At 53.5% G+C, this 16,917-nt stretch overlaps 1 protein-coding gene across 3 annotated transcripts in view; it reads left to right on the top strand.

The window, feature by feature from the left end:
* KAZN (kazrin, periplakin interacting protein) overlaps window positions 1–16,699 on the top strand; it is a 1,159,438-nt gene extending 1,142,739 nt beyond the window's left edge. For all 3 annotated transcript variants that reach the window (XM_067017033.1, XM_067017036.1, XM_059045410.2), the window contains 5 exons: window positions 1,005–1,236; window positions 2,574–2,675; window positions 3,174–3,340; window positions 11,146–11,260; window positions 12,931–16,699. In XM_067017033.1, coding sequence (XP_066873134.1) covers window positions 1,005–1,236; window positions 2,574–2,675; window positions 3,174–3,340; window positions 11,146–11,260; window positions 12,931–13,095 — 781 coding nt within the window. In that variant the 3' untranslated portion in view covers window positions 13,096–16,699. The remainder of the gene's footprint in view (window positions 1–1,004; window positions 1,237–2,573; window positions 2,676–3,173; window positions 3,341–11,145; window positions 11,261–12,930) is intronic.
* The last annotated feature ends 218 nt before the right edge of the window (window positions 16,700–16,917 follow it).

Genomic DNA, 16,917 nt, shown 5'->3' with positions numbered 1-16,917 from the left:
ACAGCTTCCATCCCACCCCAGCTGGGGAGTGGGTGAGGGGCGCTCCCTCGGCCGGCCCAGATCCCAGGCGTGGGGAGGAGGGCGGCGTCACTCCGTAAGCCCATTATTTATTTCTCTTTCGCATCAGGATCCCTTTGTGGTCCCCCGAGGCTCCCACTTCAGCAATGCAGCTCCCAACCCGGCATCACCTCCGGTCGTTTCTCAAAGTTCCTCCGCAGGTGGGAGGCGCCGTCCTCATTCATTCTGCGAGGCTGCCACCCTGTGGCGAGCAGGGGAATGACATCTGAGGGGACCACGCTTTTATCCTTCTGAGACGTATTCGTTGTGCACCTACTACGTGCGCGTGCGCTTGGCACTGGGTGACGTTCTGGGTGGGATACAGAAAATCTGAGATACGGCGGTGAGGAGAGAGGACTTGGAATAAGCAAAACGTGGGGTTTATTTCGGATTCCAAGACGTGTCGCCGTGTGGCTCTGGGGCGGGGTGGGGGGGCGGTGCCGGGGTCCCCAGAGGTGCAGCTTACTTCTGCATTCGTCCCTGCGGCCCTGTCATTGTCCTACGCTCAGTGTGTCTGAACGTGGTCTCTTCTCTTCTTGTTTCCTCTTTCTGTTGATCCCTTTTTTGTTCTCTGGGGCTTGCTCTCGGTTTCTGTCTCTCCCTCTGTCTCTGTCTCTCTGTGTCTGTCTGCCTCTCTCTCTATTTCTGTCTCCTCTGTGTCTGTGTCTCTCTCCTATGTCTCTGTCCGCCCCCCGCCCCGTGTCTCTCCCTGTCTCCTCCTCTCTCTCTCTCCCCTCCATCCACCTCTCCCCACCTCTGCCCTCTGTCTTTCTTCTTCTCCGTCTCTCCACGCCATCCCTGTTCATTTCTATGTCTGTGTCCCCTCCCCACCATTGTTTTTCTTCTTTCTTCATCTCTGCTCGTCTCTGCCGCATTTCCCCCTGTGCCTCTGTTTCTGCCACCTTTCCCCACCCACCCCTCTCTCCGGCTGTGTCTCTCCTCACCAGCCTGTCCAAAGCCGCTGACCTGGACCATCACTGGGTGGCCAAGGCCTGGCTGAATGACATCGGCCTGTCGCAGTACTCCCAGGCCTTCCAAAACCACCTGGTCGATGGGCGGATGCTGAACTCCCTGATGAAGCGGGACTTGGAGAAGCACCTGAATGTGTCCAAGAAGTTCCACCAGATCAGCATCCTGCTGGGAATCGAGCTGCTGTACCAAGTGAACTTCAGCAGGGAGGTGAGAAGCGGGGCGGGGGGGCGGGCACCTTCCACAGCCCCGCTTTCCTCTCCGCATCCACTGTCTGTCCATCCAACCACCTGTTCATCTGCCCACACATCTGTCTATCCGTCCATCCATCCTTCTACCTGTCCATCCGTCCATCCACCCATCCATCCCTTCCTCTCTCCCTCCCTCCTTTAAACAACTGCTTATTGGGGATGGGCCAGACCCTGTGCTCAATTCAGGGGAAATGGAAAACACTCATCCTCCAAGGACTCACTGCTTATCAGGGGAAACCACAAAGAAGCTTGTGGTCACAGCATCATGGAAAGTTGTCCCAATGAGAGAAGCCCAGGGTTTTCTGAAAACCCAAAGGAGAAGCTTCCAGAGGGATCAGAGAAGCCCTCCCAGAGGTAGTGAGACCTAAAGTGAGACCTGAAGGAGGGATTTCAGGGATCAGTCAATAGAAGGTATGAGGGGGAAAGCAGCCCAGAGAGGGAACAGCATAGACTAAGGCCCAGAGGACAGATCTGTGGCAGCAGAAGATCTGAGAGTCCTGTGTGGTTCCCATGCTGGGTTTGAGGTGGGAGGGCGAACGGGAGTGCAAACAGGTAACCGGGGGACTGAAGGGCATATAGAGTTTGGACTCTGAGAGCCCCTTGTTCTGAGTGCTGCCAAGCCAGAGAGCCCAGGGCATCTACTTCAGCTCCTCCAAGGCCTACCGGCACCGCTCCCCAAATAGTCCCCCGAGGGAGGGGCCCCAGGCTGCTGGGGTCTGTGGGGCTGAGTGCAGAGGGCTTACTTTTCTTAGAGCACCGTCAGAGCACCAGAAATTCAGGGGTGGGAGGAGAGGGAAAGAAGAGGGGTCTTCATGGCCTTCTCACACACCCAGCACAGAGCCCTGGGCACGGGAAGTGACGAGGACGCAGGCCCTGCCCCCGGGAGCCCCAGTCTGGTACAGGAGGTGACGAGCGAGATGACCATGACGGTGAGGTGTGGCAATGGGTGGCCTCATCTGGGGACGTCCCTCCACAAACACGCATCGAGCTCCTGCTCCAAGTCAGGTGAGCAGGGGCCTGGGATACACAGCTAGGCAGCCGCCGTGGGTCCCAGGCAGCCCCACCCTCCGGATGCAGGCGGCTCTGCCTCCAGGCTCCTTCACCCCGGAAGTGGGCTTCTCCCCATTTTCCAGAATGAAAGGATCCATCGATGGATGGATCCATCGATGGCCATCCATCGATGGCCAGAACAGCCGTGGATGGCCTGGCCAGGAGCCTCGCATCAGCATGCTGAGGTCCCTGCCAGCACCGTGGACCCTCATCCCCCCGGCTGACCCACCCTCCCCACCCCAACAGGCCCTCCAGGAGCGCCGGGCTCGCTGCGAGACGCAGAACGTAGACCCCGTGGTCTGGACCAACCAGCGGGTGCTCAAGTGGGTGCGAGATATTGACCTGAAGGTGAGGGGAGATGGCGGGGCTGGGGGTGACTCTTGGGCAAATCCCACGCACGTCTGGGTGTGTGCAAATCAATATCCATTTTTGCGTGGGCTGAGGCATCGTTGCCCAGGCTGGTGAGAATAACCTGCCTCCTGTCACTCAAGAGGAGGGAACTACCCACCCCCCTCCTGCCATCCCCCCAGCGGCACCCCCATCTCATGGGCGGGAGGGAATGCTGAGCCATTCTCGCTCTCTGAAGCCAGGGTGGGATTGAATCCACATGCATCTTCTCCCTCAACAAGCATTTATGGGCTGCCTGCCTAGGTCTGGGTATGTCAGTGACAAAATAGTCTAGTTGCTGCTCTCATGGCCCTGAAAGAGTGGGGTGGGGTTCCCTCTCAGTATTAAATGAACTGGTCCCCGGAGGTCAAGCCCTTGCTGTTGGGGGCATATCCCCAGTGGAGGTGGGGCCCCCTCAGGCCAGCAGGGTGGCTCACCAGCCTCGTGTCTCGCCCTCAGGAGTACGCAGACAACCTGACCAACAGTGGTGTCCACGGCGCCGTGCTGGTGCTGGAACCCACGTTCAACGCTGAGGCCATGGCCACGGCCCTGGGCATCCCCAGCGGGAAGCACATTCTCCGGAGGCACCTGGCAGAGGAGATGAGTGCCATCTTCCACCCGGCCAAGTGAGTGTGGGCTGCTGGCTGCAGCTCGCAGCTTTTGGAAGTGGATGGTCCTGGCCCATCCTTCCTGGATCCCACCTGTTCCTTTGCAACACAGCGGTCTCCTTTTGCAGATCCAGAAATGGAGGCTCAGAGAAGTGCAGTGCTACAGCCTGAATGTCATAGAGTAGAAAGAGGTAGAGGAGCAGTCAGGTTTTGAATAAAGTGTGTGGTTAAAACGGGCATTTAGAGAAGGGAGAGTGACCAGCGTGTATGAGGAAGGCCGTGTGAGGGTGGGATTTGAACTGGGGAGGATTCACACTGGCCTAAGAGGTTGAGATGGCTGTTCCAGGCAGGGCTGACTATGGGGACAAAGGTTTGGAGACAGGGATGGGCGTCTTAGTGGTTTTTACCATCTAGGTGAGCAGACCATGTCAGCCCACCTACCCCAGTCTCCTCATCTGAAAAGTGGCCAGAGAATAAACACTTGAACTCCCAATGGACTCTCTCCTTAAAATGATTGTGGTTAGGGTTAGATGACCATTTATTGAGCACGTGCCATGGGCACTAATTCTATCCTCATGACGTTGCTAAGAAATTAGTTTCTTAGTTTTCCTCCTTTATAGATGGAGAAAATTGTTGAAGGAGCCAAGGTACTTGCCTAAGGTCAAACAGCTAGTACATGGCAGAGCCCAGATTTGTCCTTTATTCTATTAATGTGATATATTATGTGATTGATTTTCAGATGTTGAACCAACCTTGCATTCCTAGGATAAATCCCAATTGGTCATGGTGTACAATCTTTTTATATGTTGCTGGATTAGGTTTGCTAGTATTGTGTTGAGGAATTTTGCATCAGTATTTACAAGGGATATTGGTCTGTAGTTTTCTTTTCTTGTGATATATTTGTCTGGTTCTGGTATCAGAGTAAAATTGGCCTCATAGAATGAGTTGGGAAGTTTTCCCTCATTTTCTGTTTTTGGGAAGAGTTTGTGAAAGATTGCTGTTCAATATTCTTTAAACATTTGGTAGAATTCACCAGTGAAACCATCTGGTCCTGGGCTTTTCTTTGTGGAAAGTTTATTATTATTATTATTATTATTATTACTAATCCAAACTCTTTACTCATTGTAGGTCTATTTAGATTTTCTGTTTCTTCTTGAGTCATTTTCAGTAGTTTATATCTTTTTTTAGGTTCTTACTTTAAAAAAAATTTTTTTTAATTGAAATTAGTTGATTTACAATATCGAGTTAGTTTCAGGTATACACCACAGCGATTCATTTCTATATATATATAGACATATATATGTGTGTGTGTGTATATCTATACTATATATATATGTTCATTCTTTTTCAGATTATTTTCTGTTATAGATTATTATAAAATATTGAATACAGTTCCCTGTGCTATACAGTAGGTCCTTGTTGGTTATCTATTTTATATATAGTAGTGTGTATAGTTTATATCTTTCTAAGAATTTGTCCATTTCATCTAAGTTAGCTATTTTGTTAGCATACAATTGATCATATAATCATTTCCTTGTAATCTCTCTTATTAATGTAGTTATCCCCTCCTTCATTCCTAGTTTCATGAATGTGAGTCATCACCCTTTTTAACTCTTGGTCGGTCTAGCTAAAGGTTAGCTCATTTTGTTAACAGATGCCAGATTTGAACCTGAGGCTCTCTGCGTCAGGCCTGAGTGCTCAACCCCCAAACCACATGGGGCCTCAGGGAGCAGCTGAGCCACACCCCACGTTATGCAGGTCGGAGGAAATTGTGCATCTGTCGCAGGGTCCAGGTGCCCTGGACTGCCCGCCCCCGCTGGCAGGCTGATACCCAAGCAGTTCTCACAGACCCTGCAGCAGAATCACGGGTGCTCTTGTAATTTGCAGATACCTCATCCCCAGCTCAGACCTACAGGACCAGAATTTGCTGGCCGAGCCCGGGGATCTACATTTTCAGCATTTTATGCATGCTGAGGCGGTTTTGACAAGAACCCTATTCCATGAGCCATGAATCAACAGGTGCAGGAAAAAGGCTTTTCTCCTCAGAATTGTCCACCTTCCTTTACCTCCCTTCTGGAGCCATGTGATCTGTAACAGTCTTAAGATCTTCCGAGCCCTGGAGAGGCAGCTCTAGCTAAACATTAGCCGTGTGACTCGCATTTGTGTGACTGATTAAACCCTTGACCCCCCATGAGGTGGGAGGTATGTTGCGGACTGTCTAGGATTAGTGGGTGAGCACTTAGGGAGCTTTCAACGGGGCACAGATAGGGTGGGTTCTTAGGTTGACGGGAGGTCAGAGACTCCTTCCGGAACTAGATGAAAGCAGTCCTCCTGATGTCAGGACAAGGAAGAGGGAAATGGACTCAGTCCAGGCTTCTCGTTTTACCTCTGAGGAATCTGAGGCTGCTCAGCCAGGGAGCCAAGAGGCAATGCCAGTACCAGACCCCAAACCTGTCTCCCTGTTAGGACCTTTCTCCTTGATGCTGCTTTTTTCCACATAGTGGTCATAGCTTATGAGTCAAGGTCTCCACGTGGGATGTGGGATTTTGGAACCTCGCGGCCCATTGCCGAGACCCTGATGTGGGCCAGGGCATCAGACTTTCAGTGAGCTAGGGGAAGACAGAACTCCCTGAGTTTCTAAGGAATTTTAGAGCCCACTGCTGTTGGTACAAGAGTCCCCAGCTAAGCCAAACACCAGGCAGACGGTGATTCCCCAGGCAGGTGGTGAGATGCTTGGGAAGGTCTGATGGGTTTATATTAACCAAGATCTTTGGGCTTTGCCCGGGACATCTCTGCAGTGGTCTAGGTATCTCATCCTGTCTACTGCCTTCTTGCTCCTTTTCCTTCTCTGTTGCTGATTTCAGCTTTCCAGAAAGAGAAAGGACAGGGCAGGTCTTTTGGGGTGAGTCCTCCCAGAACGCTTGGATTGGGTGGAGAGATTCCAGTTTGAACCATCGAAATAGACTTGAGAGCCCAAGCCGGGGACTGAATCCCAGGGCGGGTAGAACAGAGTGACGGTCATAACAGCAGCCCTTCACACCGATATCATGTGTCATCGTCAACAGAGTGCTGTCACATCCCTTGTTTCATCTGCTCCTCCTCCCTCCCTGTGAAGGAAGCTGAGTGAGAAGGAATCGTTGCCTCCTTTTACGGATAAAGTGACAGGCTTCAGAGAGGTGCTGTGACCTGCTCAAGACTAGACGGGAGTTCGTGGCAGTGCTGGAATCTACCAGCAGGGACTCCTGTGACCCTCCACCACACTAGGAGGCTTGCAGGTGGGGGCTAATGAGCACCTGCTTCCACTCCCCAGGAGACGTGACCCCTGATCACATCTGTGATCCCACATCCCCCCGTAGATGTGATACCTGTAGTCACGGGGGGGTAGTCGGCTCAGAGCATCTTGGGAGATTATAGTCCCTATGTATTAATGGCCCGTGACCAGGAAGTCACGGAACATCAGCACCCAACCCAACTCTAGGAAAGGCACATTTACCAAGAGTTTATAGGTTCCAATATGACATCATGTTCTCCAGCCTCCTCTCATTGCCATGGAAACCACATGACCAGAGGGACTGAGTTGGAGCAGTTTCTGACATCATCTTGTGAAGTCTACTTTGACACACACTGACTGCCTGCTTCTCCCGGTAAATCCCGGTCTAGCACCAACTCTGTCGTAGGACCGTGCATTAAAGAGCCAGAGAAATAAATCAGTGGTCCAAAAGGATGCAGGGAGTAGCCAAGCCATTCCAAAGCATCACAGGAGGCCCCCCCCAAAAAAAGCCTTAATGAAAGTGTGTGACATCTCCAGCACTTGCCTGAAGGATGGTGTATCCTGTCACTAACAGAGGGTCAGGCACAAGGCGGATTCAGCCTGTAGTTCATTTAGATTCTCTCTGAATGTTAGGCCTGAGAAGAGTCCCCTTTAGGCCTCGGAAGCATCAGACAGACATTGCATCTCTCTTGCAAATACTCCCCCACATCCTGGGGCCTCATGACCCATGGGCCCCAAAGTGCCCCTTTTTGTTTCCAAGGGTGCAAGAGTCAGCCGGCATCTCCCTCCTGTCCCTCCTCCTTCCCCCTCCAGACACAGTTATAAGGTGGGGTTATCAAGCTACCATAACCATTTGCTAAGCTCTGCCACAGGCCAGGCTCAGAACCTAGCACGTTGTTGCCACCTTCTAGAGGTGGGTGCGTGAGCCCCATTTCACAGATGAGAAAACTGAGGTACAGCAAGGCTGCATATCTTGCCTGGGGCCATAAGCTGAGGAGCTGGGATTCAAAGCATCATGCTTTGCTGCTTCCCTAAAGGGCAGAAAGAGTGGCCAGAACAGCAGGGGAACTGTCGCGAGCAGTGGTCTCATCTCCCTGGGCCCCTCCCAGGGGACTTTTGAGCCCCCATCCCGAAGTATAAAGAGTGAGACAACGTGAACGTGGAGCCTGACACAGAGACGCCCCACGATAACTGACAGCTCATGCCCCCTGACCTCACAGGAATGCTGGAGCATCTCAGGGAAGCCGTTTCCTCTTGCGTTGCTTACCTGGGGCTTCCCCTTCCTGTCACCTTGCTCCAGTGCTCTCATTAGCATTTCAGCAGGGAATAGCAATTCCACTATGAACTCAAATAGACTCAACCCTCGAGCACACAGAATAAGAGGCCTTGTCACAGCTCCACCTCCTTGGCTGGCAGGCTACCCAGGTCTGAGAGATCCAGGCAGCAGACAAGGGGAAGTATTCCCGGGTCCCGTGGCAGGTCACCTGAGCCAGGTGGGGAAAGGGGCACATTGAGATTTTCAGGCACCCACAAGAAGGTGATGTTTCGTAATATTCCGCCTCACCCCACCCCCAAACGATCACTGAACTGTGAGCCCAGAGACCAGGCCCTGGGGCGGCGTAGTCCATGGAGTCACCGTCCTATGTAAGGAGGGGGCACGGCAGGGCCTTTGGGGGCTGAATTCTGGCTCCTCTTCCATCATCTGTGGTTTTAGCAAGAAACTTGCCTTCTGGAGCCTCGGTTCCCTCATCTGGAAATGCAGACAATCACTTCTCTTCCCCAGGGCTTTGGGAGGGTTCAAGGAGCTGACTCAGGGGAAGGACCTGGCATCATGCCTGGAACACAGTAGGCGGCCAATTAATACTCTGTCCTCCCCCACATCACTCGGCTCCACCAAAGCATCTTGCACCGCAGGGGCCTCCTAAACCTTCATTTAATTGGGTGAGACTCAGCCCTCAGGCCAGCCCCCCTGGCAGAGGCTGATTCCCACCCCACCTTCCTTCCTGCACACGATGCGTCCTTAGTGCCCAGGACACCCTCTACATTGACTCAGGAAATGAGTCAACAGAGATGCCCTATCTTGCAGAAACTTCTCTCATTAAAACTTATCCTTCCAGCATTCCACTCCCTCGGGGTCTGACAAAGGAAGTAGAAATATTCAATTAGCCATTTCAAGTCTCCAAAGACCGTAACCTTGCGCTCGGCCTATTTGCGTTTTCGTGACTTCTAATCCGCAGGAGGAACGGTACGGTTTTAGCCACAGTGGAAAAAGCTAGAAGGGAAGGTGTTTTGGTACAGTGGTGGCAGGAGCTGCCCTGGGCTCCTCTGTCTATACCACAAAGGCAGCCACTTTCTGCTCAGGGGATGGTTTGTTAAAACCAGGACTGCGTACTGGGCTCCATTGTACAGATGAGGAAACTGAGGCCCAGCAAGGGAATCAGCTCACCTGAGGGCACAGCTAGGAGATGGTTGAGCAGGGACTCAAGCCAGGTCTGTACCCCTCAACCCCTGTGTTGGTCACAGCAATTACTCATGCTATGCCGGCCCCTTCTCAGCATTTTATATGTGTCCTCTCATTTAATCCTCCAATGAACTTATAAGAGAAAGGTTGATATTAACCCCACTCCACATTCTGTCTCCTCCTCTGGGTCCTATGCTGACCCCCCAAGGTGGGAAAAACATGGTCTAGATCTTGCTCCTAGAGGCCCAAGTTCAAGTTTCATCCCTGCCACTGTGTGTCTTGTGTTTCCTTGGGTGAAACACACATCCCCTCTGGACTTCCATCTCTTTTGCAGTGAAAAACAAAAGAAGGGGCTCTGGAGTTCTCCCAAGCTCATCAGACAGCTGATGTTCCATGAGTCAGGGGGGTTTAATGCACTTCCCACAAGACAGCAAACACAGCTGGCTGCATGAGTTTAGATTTTCATGGCTTCTGCACTTAGAACAGCTTCCCCACGAGACCCAGGGCATTCCATCCCCGGGTGGAGGAGAGAGGGAGGTCATCAATGAAGACCTCAGTTCCCGACCCGCTGCAGGGCAAGAGCCTCCCTGTGACAAGGATGCCCTGGCCCCCGGGGGCCTGAGAACTCCCCGTCACCTGCCGCCCAGCAGCCAGTGCGGTCCCCTGCCCAGCATCCTCCCCTCCCTTGAACTTTCTCAGCAGAACTTGCCCCAAAAGAAGCAGAGCTTCTCTAAGGCAGCTTAAAAGATTTTAGAAGGTTCATTTCTCTTCATGAGTCCACCTCCGTGGTGGCCTGAGCCGAGGCGCCCAGCTCCTGTAAAGCCACCTCCTGACCGCCCGTCAGCCAGAGCCAATTCCTCTGTAATAAGTTTTTACTGTTAATATGACTTATTATCATTATAGCCATTTACTGGATTCCACCTAAGCTCCAAAGCACTTTTTAACTAACCCTCGCGATCACTTCGTGAAGTTGGCTCTAAAACGATCCCCATCTGGCAGATAGAGAAACCCAGCTTTGGAGAAACGCAGTGACATGCTCGAGGTCACGCAGCCAGTGGAGAGTCGAGCCAGGATTTCAATGCCACTAAAGCTCCAAGAAAGATGCTGGACACCAGCGTCTTGGGATTGGTGAGGTTGACAGGGAAGGTACAGAAAAGGCTCTGCCCATGCTGGGGCCAACCCTGCAGGCAGAGAAAGATGGGGGTCCAAGAGACACGCTGGTTTGCCCAAAATCTAAAAGAGAAGGAAGGCAGGTGGGCAGACTAAGTTCAGAACTCCTGGCTCTGAACCAGTTTCTTGCCCCAGCTCCATGCTCCATACGCACCAGCACTAAGATGCTAACGCAGAGGCTGGCCAACTTCTTCCATAAAAGGCCAAATAGTGAACATGTTAGCACTCGGGACCCATGTGGTCTGTGTCCAAGTAGACAGCTCTGTCGTGATAGTAAGAAAGCAGCCATAGACAACGTGCGGACCATTGGACTGGGTTCCAATAAAACTTTATTTACAAAATCGGTCAGCTAGCTGCATTCGGCCCACAGGCTGTAGTTTGCCAAGTCCAATTCTAACAGAAGTCTTTGATGCTTTTGTACAAGGAAGGGAGCCATGGGGGTAACAAGTCAGTGGGGGACCCAGATTTCAAATGCCGAGTGGGGGAAATTTTCTTGATGTCTCTCCAGTCACACCTAATGAGCTGACATGTGGGGCTTCTCCCATCAAGTCTCCGCTCTCCTGATAGGGTGTGCAGGGCACTGGGGGCTTAAGAGAGACTTTGGGGTCTCTGAGACCGGGGTTCAGATCTTGGCTGTGCCGCTTCCAGCTGTGTGATCCTGGGCAGGCCGCTTGATCTCTCTGTGCCCCTTTTCCTCATCGGCAGCGAGAGGTGGCAGCCTGGCCTCTAGGCGTGCTGTGAGGATTGTGGTTGTAAAGCGCTTAGTACGGTGGTGGCGCGGAGGAGATACTCAGTACACCGCAGCTGCGGTCCCTGTTCCTGGTGTGAGCGAGTGTCTGTGTCTCTGGGTGGCAGTAGCTGACACACCCCCCGCCCCCCGGCTGCCGCAGCCCTGCTGACTTGCGCTGGGTCTCTCCTCAGTTCCACAGGCATGCGGGAGGCTGAGCGATTCGGAACGCCCCCGGGGAGGGCCTCCAGCATCACCCGGGCGGGGAAGGAGGAAAACAGCAGCGGGATCAAGTACAAGGCTGGCCGGGTAGGTCGCTCCCTGTGTTTACCTGGGGGTCCCCCCACCTGGGAAAGAAAGGTCTTTGTGTCGTCTGGAGGGGGGCCGATGGGCCAGGTCACAGGTGCAGCTGGGAGAGAGGCCCTGGAAGCCACCCTCAAGGGGACCTGCACGATGGTTAAGACACACTTAGCCTTGTGGGGTCTTTGTCACTGTATCTCGAAGTGCAGGTCTCACCTGCCCGCATCAGACTCACCTAGGTGGATGCTTAACATGCAGACTCTGGGACCCACCTGGGCCTCCTGACGCAAGGGCCTCTGGGGCAAGGGGAACCCCGCATGCCGCAAGGCTGCCCAGAGGGTTCCAACACACCCTAAACGCTAAGGGCCACTGACTTAGGTTTTGACTCCAATGGCCTGACCGAGAGCAGTGGATGAGCCTCTGGTGCATAAGAACATGCGTAGTTGGGTCTGATCACGTGGGCTCAGGGCGACACAGATTCCTAAACGGGGGTGTACAGACACAGGCGGTGTACAGACACAGGCGACAGAAGCGGATAATCCAAAATTCTTCCATTGATTCAGCGGACCGTTTCGGGTACTAAGTGCATCCCAGGCGCGTCCTGAGTGTGGGAGGTAAACATGAATAAATGACCACCCTCACCATTAAGATGCTCTCAGTCTAGAACGTGCATCCCCACTGGGATGACCCCCAAAGGGGTCAAAATTGGTTCGGGTCAGGGAGGGCACAGAAAGAAAGGCGGTCAAATAAATACATAATTACAAAGCACTGTCATGACAACCCTGATAGAGATCTGTTCAAAATAAGAGAGAAGTGGGCTTCCCTGGTGGCGCAGTGGTTGAGAATCCGCCTGCCGATGCGGGGGACACGGGTTCGTGCCCCGGTCCGGGAAGATCCCACGTGCCGTGGAGCAGCTGGGCCCGTGAGCCGTGGCCGCTGAGCCTGTGCTTCCGGAGCCTGCGCTCTGCAACGGGAGAGGCCACAACAGTGTGAGGCCCACGTACCAAAAAAAAATAAAATAAAAAAAATAAGAGAGAAGTATTTACTGAGGGGCCGCCGTGTCTGATAAGTATAGCTACTGTCTGCCAGCACCTTGCTGTGCGCCTCCCAGATGGATTTCTACTCTTTGCAACAACTCTGGGAGAAAGGAATTATTAGTCCCATTTTGTAGCTAAGAAAACTGAGGCTCCGAGGGGACAGGTGACTTGTCCAAGATCACACAGCTGGGAAATGGCAGAGCACGGATCCAAAGCCCAGTTGGTGAGTCTCCAAAACCCACACTCTTTCGGCCACACCAGGCAATGCTGGAATATTTCTTCTTGACCTGGGAATGCGGTCAGACCTCACGTCCACACCCATTCTCACCCCGCCTCCTCCTGCCGAGGAGGAAGGTGAGAGACTTTGCTAGATTATCAGAAAGACTGTATTCGCCCTCACCCTCAGTAACAAACTGGTTCCTTCCAGCTGGGAAGGCAAAGCTCTCTCCTGAGGTTATAACTCACACAAACCCCCTCAGCCTCCCTGAGGAGCGGCGTGTTATTACTAATAAGAGGAGCACAGAGTGATTAGACAAGGTCACCCAGCAATTGACACTGGAGACCCCGCATTTCCCAGATCCAAGAACATTCGATTCTTTTTTTGCTCCTTCCTGTCCTTTGTTCTCGTTCCTCTCTTCTCAGCTGCCCCTGGGAAAGATAGGAAGGGGCTTCAGCGGCAAAGACCCCGATTTCCACGATGACTACGGCTGTCTTCAAAACGAAGATTGCGGAGACGACGACCCCCAGGGCAGGCCCGAGCAGTGCCGTGTGGAAGGCTGCAACGGCCTGGAGGTCACCAACGTGTAAGGAGCCCATGCTCCACCGGACCCAACACAGAGAGACCCAGGGATGAAGGCCAGCCAGGGACTGTCGCTGTTGTACATAGTGATCTCGGCCTGAGGATGCCCCTCTGGTCCCGGGAAAGCCCCGCAGACTGCTGTGACTCCGGATGGGGACCCCGAGGAACGAGGGGGCACCAGCCTGCCCGACTGGAGCGGGCTGTGGACTTCCGTGCTCGCTGGAGGGAGACTGGCCCAGAGGGCCCGCCAGCACCTCTGTCATCAAGGCCCCACCTCGGAGTGACTCGGCCACTGGGCAGTTCAAGCGGTCCCGGGAGCCTTGAACGGAGCCACCAGGATGGAAAGAGGCACAGGGTTCCCCGAAACCCCCTCCCGGGAGGAGCAGATGGGACTCCAGCCAGACACGCAGAGCCCGGCAGTGACGGCACCAGGAGCTAGCAAAGCTGGAGGCTGCCCGGTCACCACGGGGGGCCCTTCCGGCCGGCCTGGCGGAGGTCTCAGCTCCAGCACACGCGCGCCCCGGGACCAATAACTGGGCTTCTGACTTGGGTCACTGAATCTCTCTTGGGAGAAGGCAAAACGGGAAGGTCATTCCCATCCTAAAAGCCGTGTGTCACATCCGGGTGGACATGTTAAAGGGCTACTTGCTCCCTTCTCCCGGGAGTGGCTGTCCTGGGTGGAGGCAGGTGACATCCCTGCGGGGGGTGGGGCGGAGCCGCTGACATTGCCAGGAAATGCAGATGTCTGGCCATCAGGATGAAGGATATCGCGTGGATAGGATCGGGGTTGACTGAGTTAGGTCCGTGACAACTGTACCAAGTGTGACACTGGGTTTGGGACTGGGAGCCGGGAAACGCTTGTCAACGTTAACCCAGCAAACCTTGTTGTGACGTCTGTCACCTGACACACAGGTGTGCTCGCCAGTGCCCCAATTGAGCTGAATCTCACAGGTCGCTAAGGTGGTGCAGAGGATCCCCAGTCCTCTTCTTGACTCTACTACTGTTTTGCTGTGTGGCTTCTTCCCAGTGGCCTCACCTCTCTGTGCCTCAATGTCTTCATCTACAATACTTCTGGTTCCCTTCCAGGGATGTTGTGAGGATTAACACTTGCTAACGTCTGTAACACTTTGTAACCTCTCAGGAGACAGGTGGGAAGTTATGGGGTCCAGGGTGGGTGTCTACTTTCCCACTTAAAACACAGAACTGATATTGTACTGATGTTGTACGGGTTCTCTCCACCTGTTTTGTGTTGTTGTTGTTTTTGTTTGTTTGTTTTGGGGGCGGCGCCGCACGGCACGCGGAACTTCCCCAACCAGGGATTGAACCTGCACCCCCTGCGATGGGAGGGCAGAATCTTAACCACTGGACCACCAGGGAAGTCCTCTCCAACTGTTTCGATTGGAGCAACGTGCAAAGGGAGGGCAAGAAATGTTTAATGTTCAGACTCTAAGAGCCCCCAATAGGGCTTGACTTCCCCAAAAGAGGAAAATGCCACGTCCAGAACCCTTGAAAATGAGTTTGATCCATGTGTTCAGGCTTGAGCTCATTGACCTCGATGCTGAGGAATGATTAGGGAAGGGCACATGGCATTGGAGTTCTACTTACACTTAGGTTATCAAAGCAACTCATTTGTTGGAACCACGATGCTCGACTTCCATTGAAGCCTTTGGCACCAACAGTCTATAAGAGGTTTGAAGTTCCAGGACTAGAAGCAGGGTCAGCCTCCAAGAACCGTCAAAGCACATTCTTCAACCCAATGAATTACTTCCCCTCAAGAAAAAGCACAACCCGAGGCCTGATGAACTTGAGAAGTCCTCCTCCCCGAGGCCGAAGACCGTGGTTTCCAAACCTCAACACAAGCACAGCTTTTCTCACCACCGGAAACCAAATGCCTCGTTGTGGACAGGTGGATGCCCCCTTTTGTCTGAACGTTTGGCCTCCTAGGGACACATTTCTGATTCCAGGGCCCGAGGGGTGAAGCTCTGGAACAAGGGGTGAAGCTTTGCGGAGGTTCCAAACCCAGTAACTTCATGACTTTCAGCCACACACACGGGATCGGAGGCTGCAGAGCCCGCAGCCGGAGAGAGGAGTTAAAACCTCCCTCTAACCTGATGTCACAGGCCACTCCCGAGCCAACATCCAGGCTGGCTGAGCCGGCACCCCAGGATCTGCCTCTCGGGAAGGAGCAAACCCAGAAGGCAGTTATTCTCGCAGCGTGAGCAGGAATGGCTAACCAACAGGTGCCTGGATGCAGGTCTGATTATTTGAAACCAATGCATCGTTCCCCACTCAATCCCCCTGGGGACAAGATGGGCAAGTGGACAGTTGGTGTTGGGGGGGGGGGTCACTGGCAGGCATGGCAGTGCCCAAAACATTTGCAGCATTCAGCCGGCAGCCCTGAGGCAATGTGGGCAAACTTGGAGGCTCCTGCTGGTCCAAACGATGCCCTAAGAGCACATTCTCGCCCCCCGGATGCTCTGTATCCCTGGCAGCCAGGCAAGCGTTTGGACCTGGCTTTGCCGCATGAGGATGGGTTGGCTGATAAATGAACAACCTCCATACAGAGTTAAATCGGGTGAGCTCTGTCTGCTGGAAAAACCCCAAATGTCAACTCTGCTTCAAGAGCGGGCAACAAGAGCAGGGCTTGCAGGCCTGGCAGAGAGGTTCTGGTAGCGGTTCACAAAGGCTAGCGGAGCAGCCCCCCACAGAACAGTGACCTGCCGCATCCTGTCGGAACAGCCTGAGCCATGGTCTTGGTCCTTAAAGGGTGACATGGCATCTGGACCTCGGAACCATGTGAATGTGCCTCGGTGAGAGCTGTTGTCGCCTGCACCCATGGGTGCTGGCCTCTTCAAAAGAGGTAGTCGCTGCCAGAGGTTGGGGAGAACCAGGGTGAGCAGAGACACCCCATATTCCTCCCAGGAGCTGGGGGCCAGAGCCATCAGAAGGCACCTGCCAGGTGGACTCAGCTTTCTGACCCCAGACGCCTCTTGTCTGTGGACAAGGCTCTCTTGTCCTTGGCTGAGCAGGGCTTTTCTCCGAGAAATCTGTCCGTGTCAGCATCGCGATCATCGGAGCCCAGGCTGCAGGAGGCAAGGAGAAGCCACAGGAGAACCTGGACCAGATGAAGTCGAGGGGAAGGGGTCTCCACACAGCCCAGCCAGCATGGAGGGGCCTCAGAACAGTGACCCCCAATCTCTAGGTCACCGGACGGGGCTGGGTCCAGCAAAACAGGACGATTTGGCAAGATGTGACTTCCGTGTTCAGTGCTCCAAGCCTAGCTCGCCCCCCTCCCATCACAACCCATATTTTCTGGGCACCATCACTTCCGCTCTGGCCTTTGAGGTTCCAACGGGCTCCTGGCAGTGGAGTGGCAAGAAAAAGAAGCCTTGTGGGAAATGACATCTTCTGATACTAACATCATTCCCAGTGGTTGGCTGATGAGAATTTCCTGAGCCCTAACACCCCAGGGAGTCTGTGGGTGCAAAGGAAACGAGTTGTCCGTGAGCTGAGATGATGTTCCTGACCTTTAGTTACTGGTCATGGCCCGGAACGTCTTCCCAAACGTGAATTTTAACACTGTAACAATAAATACTACTCCACAGCACTTCATTGATGAGCTGGCCTTTTTCTCTGTGTGTTCTCATTCAGTTTTCCCAGCAGTCTCTTTGAGAGGGGTGATTATTAACCCATTTCATTGATGGAGAAACTGAGGTTAAGGCTGAGGGGCTCGCCCAGCTCCATTAAGCTAAGACATGACTGGGCAGGACTCCAGCTCAGTCACCTACCTCCAGATCCCAGGCTCGTTCCTCCGCACTGAGCACCACCCA

The sequence above is a fragment of the Kogia breviceps genome, chromosome 1 (assembly GCF_026419965.1).
Source record: "Kogia breviceps isolate mKogBre1 chromosome 1, mKogBre1 haplotype 1, whole genome shotgun sequence".
Classification (NCBI taxonomy): Eukaryota; Metazoa; Chordata; class Mammalia; order Artiodactyla; family Physeteridae; genus Kogia; species Kogia breviceps.
Note: the sequence above shows the minus strand (reverse complement) of the source record. Positions and strands in the feature narration are given on the sequence as shown.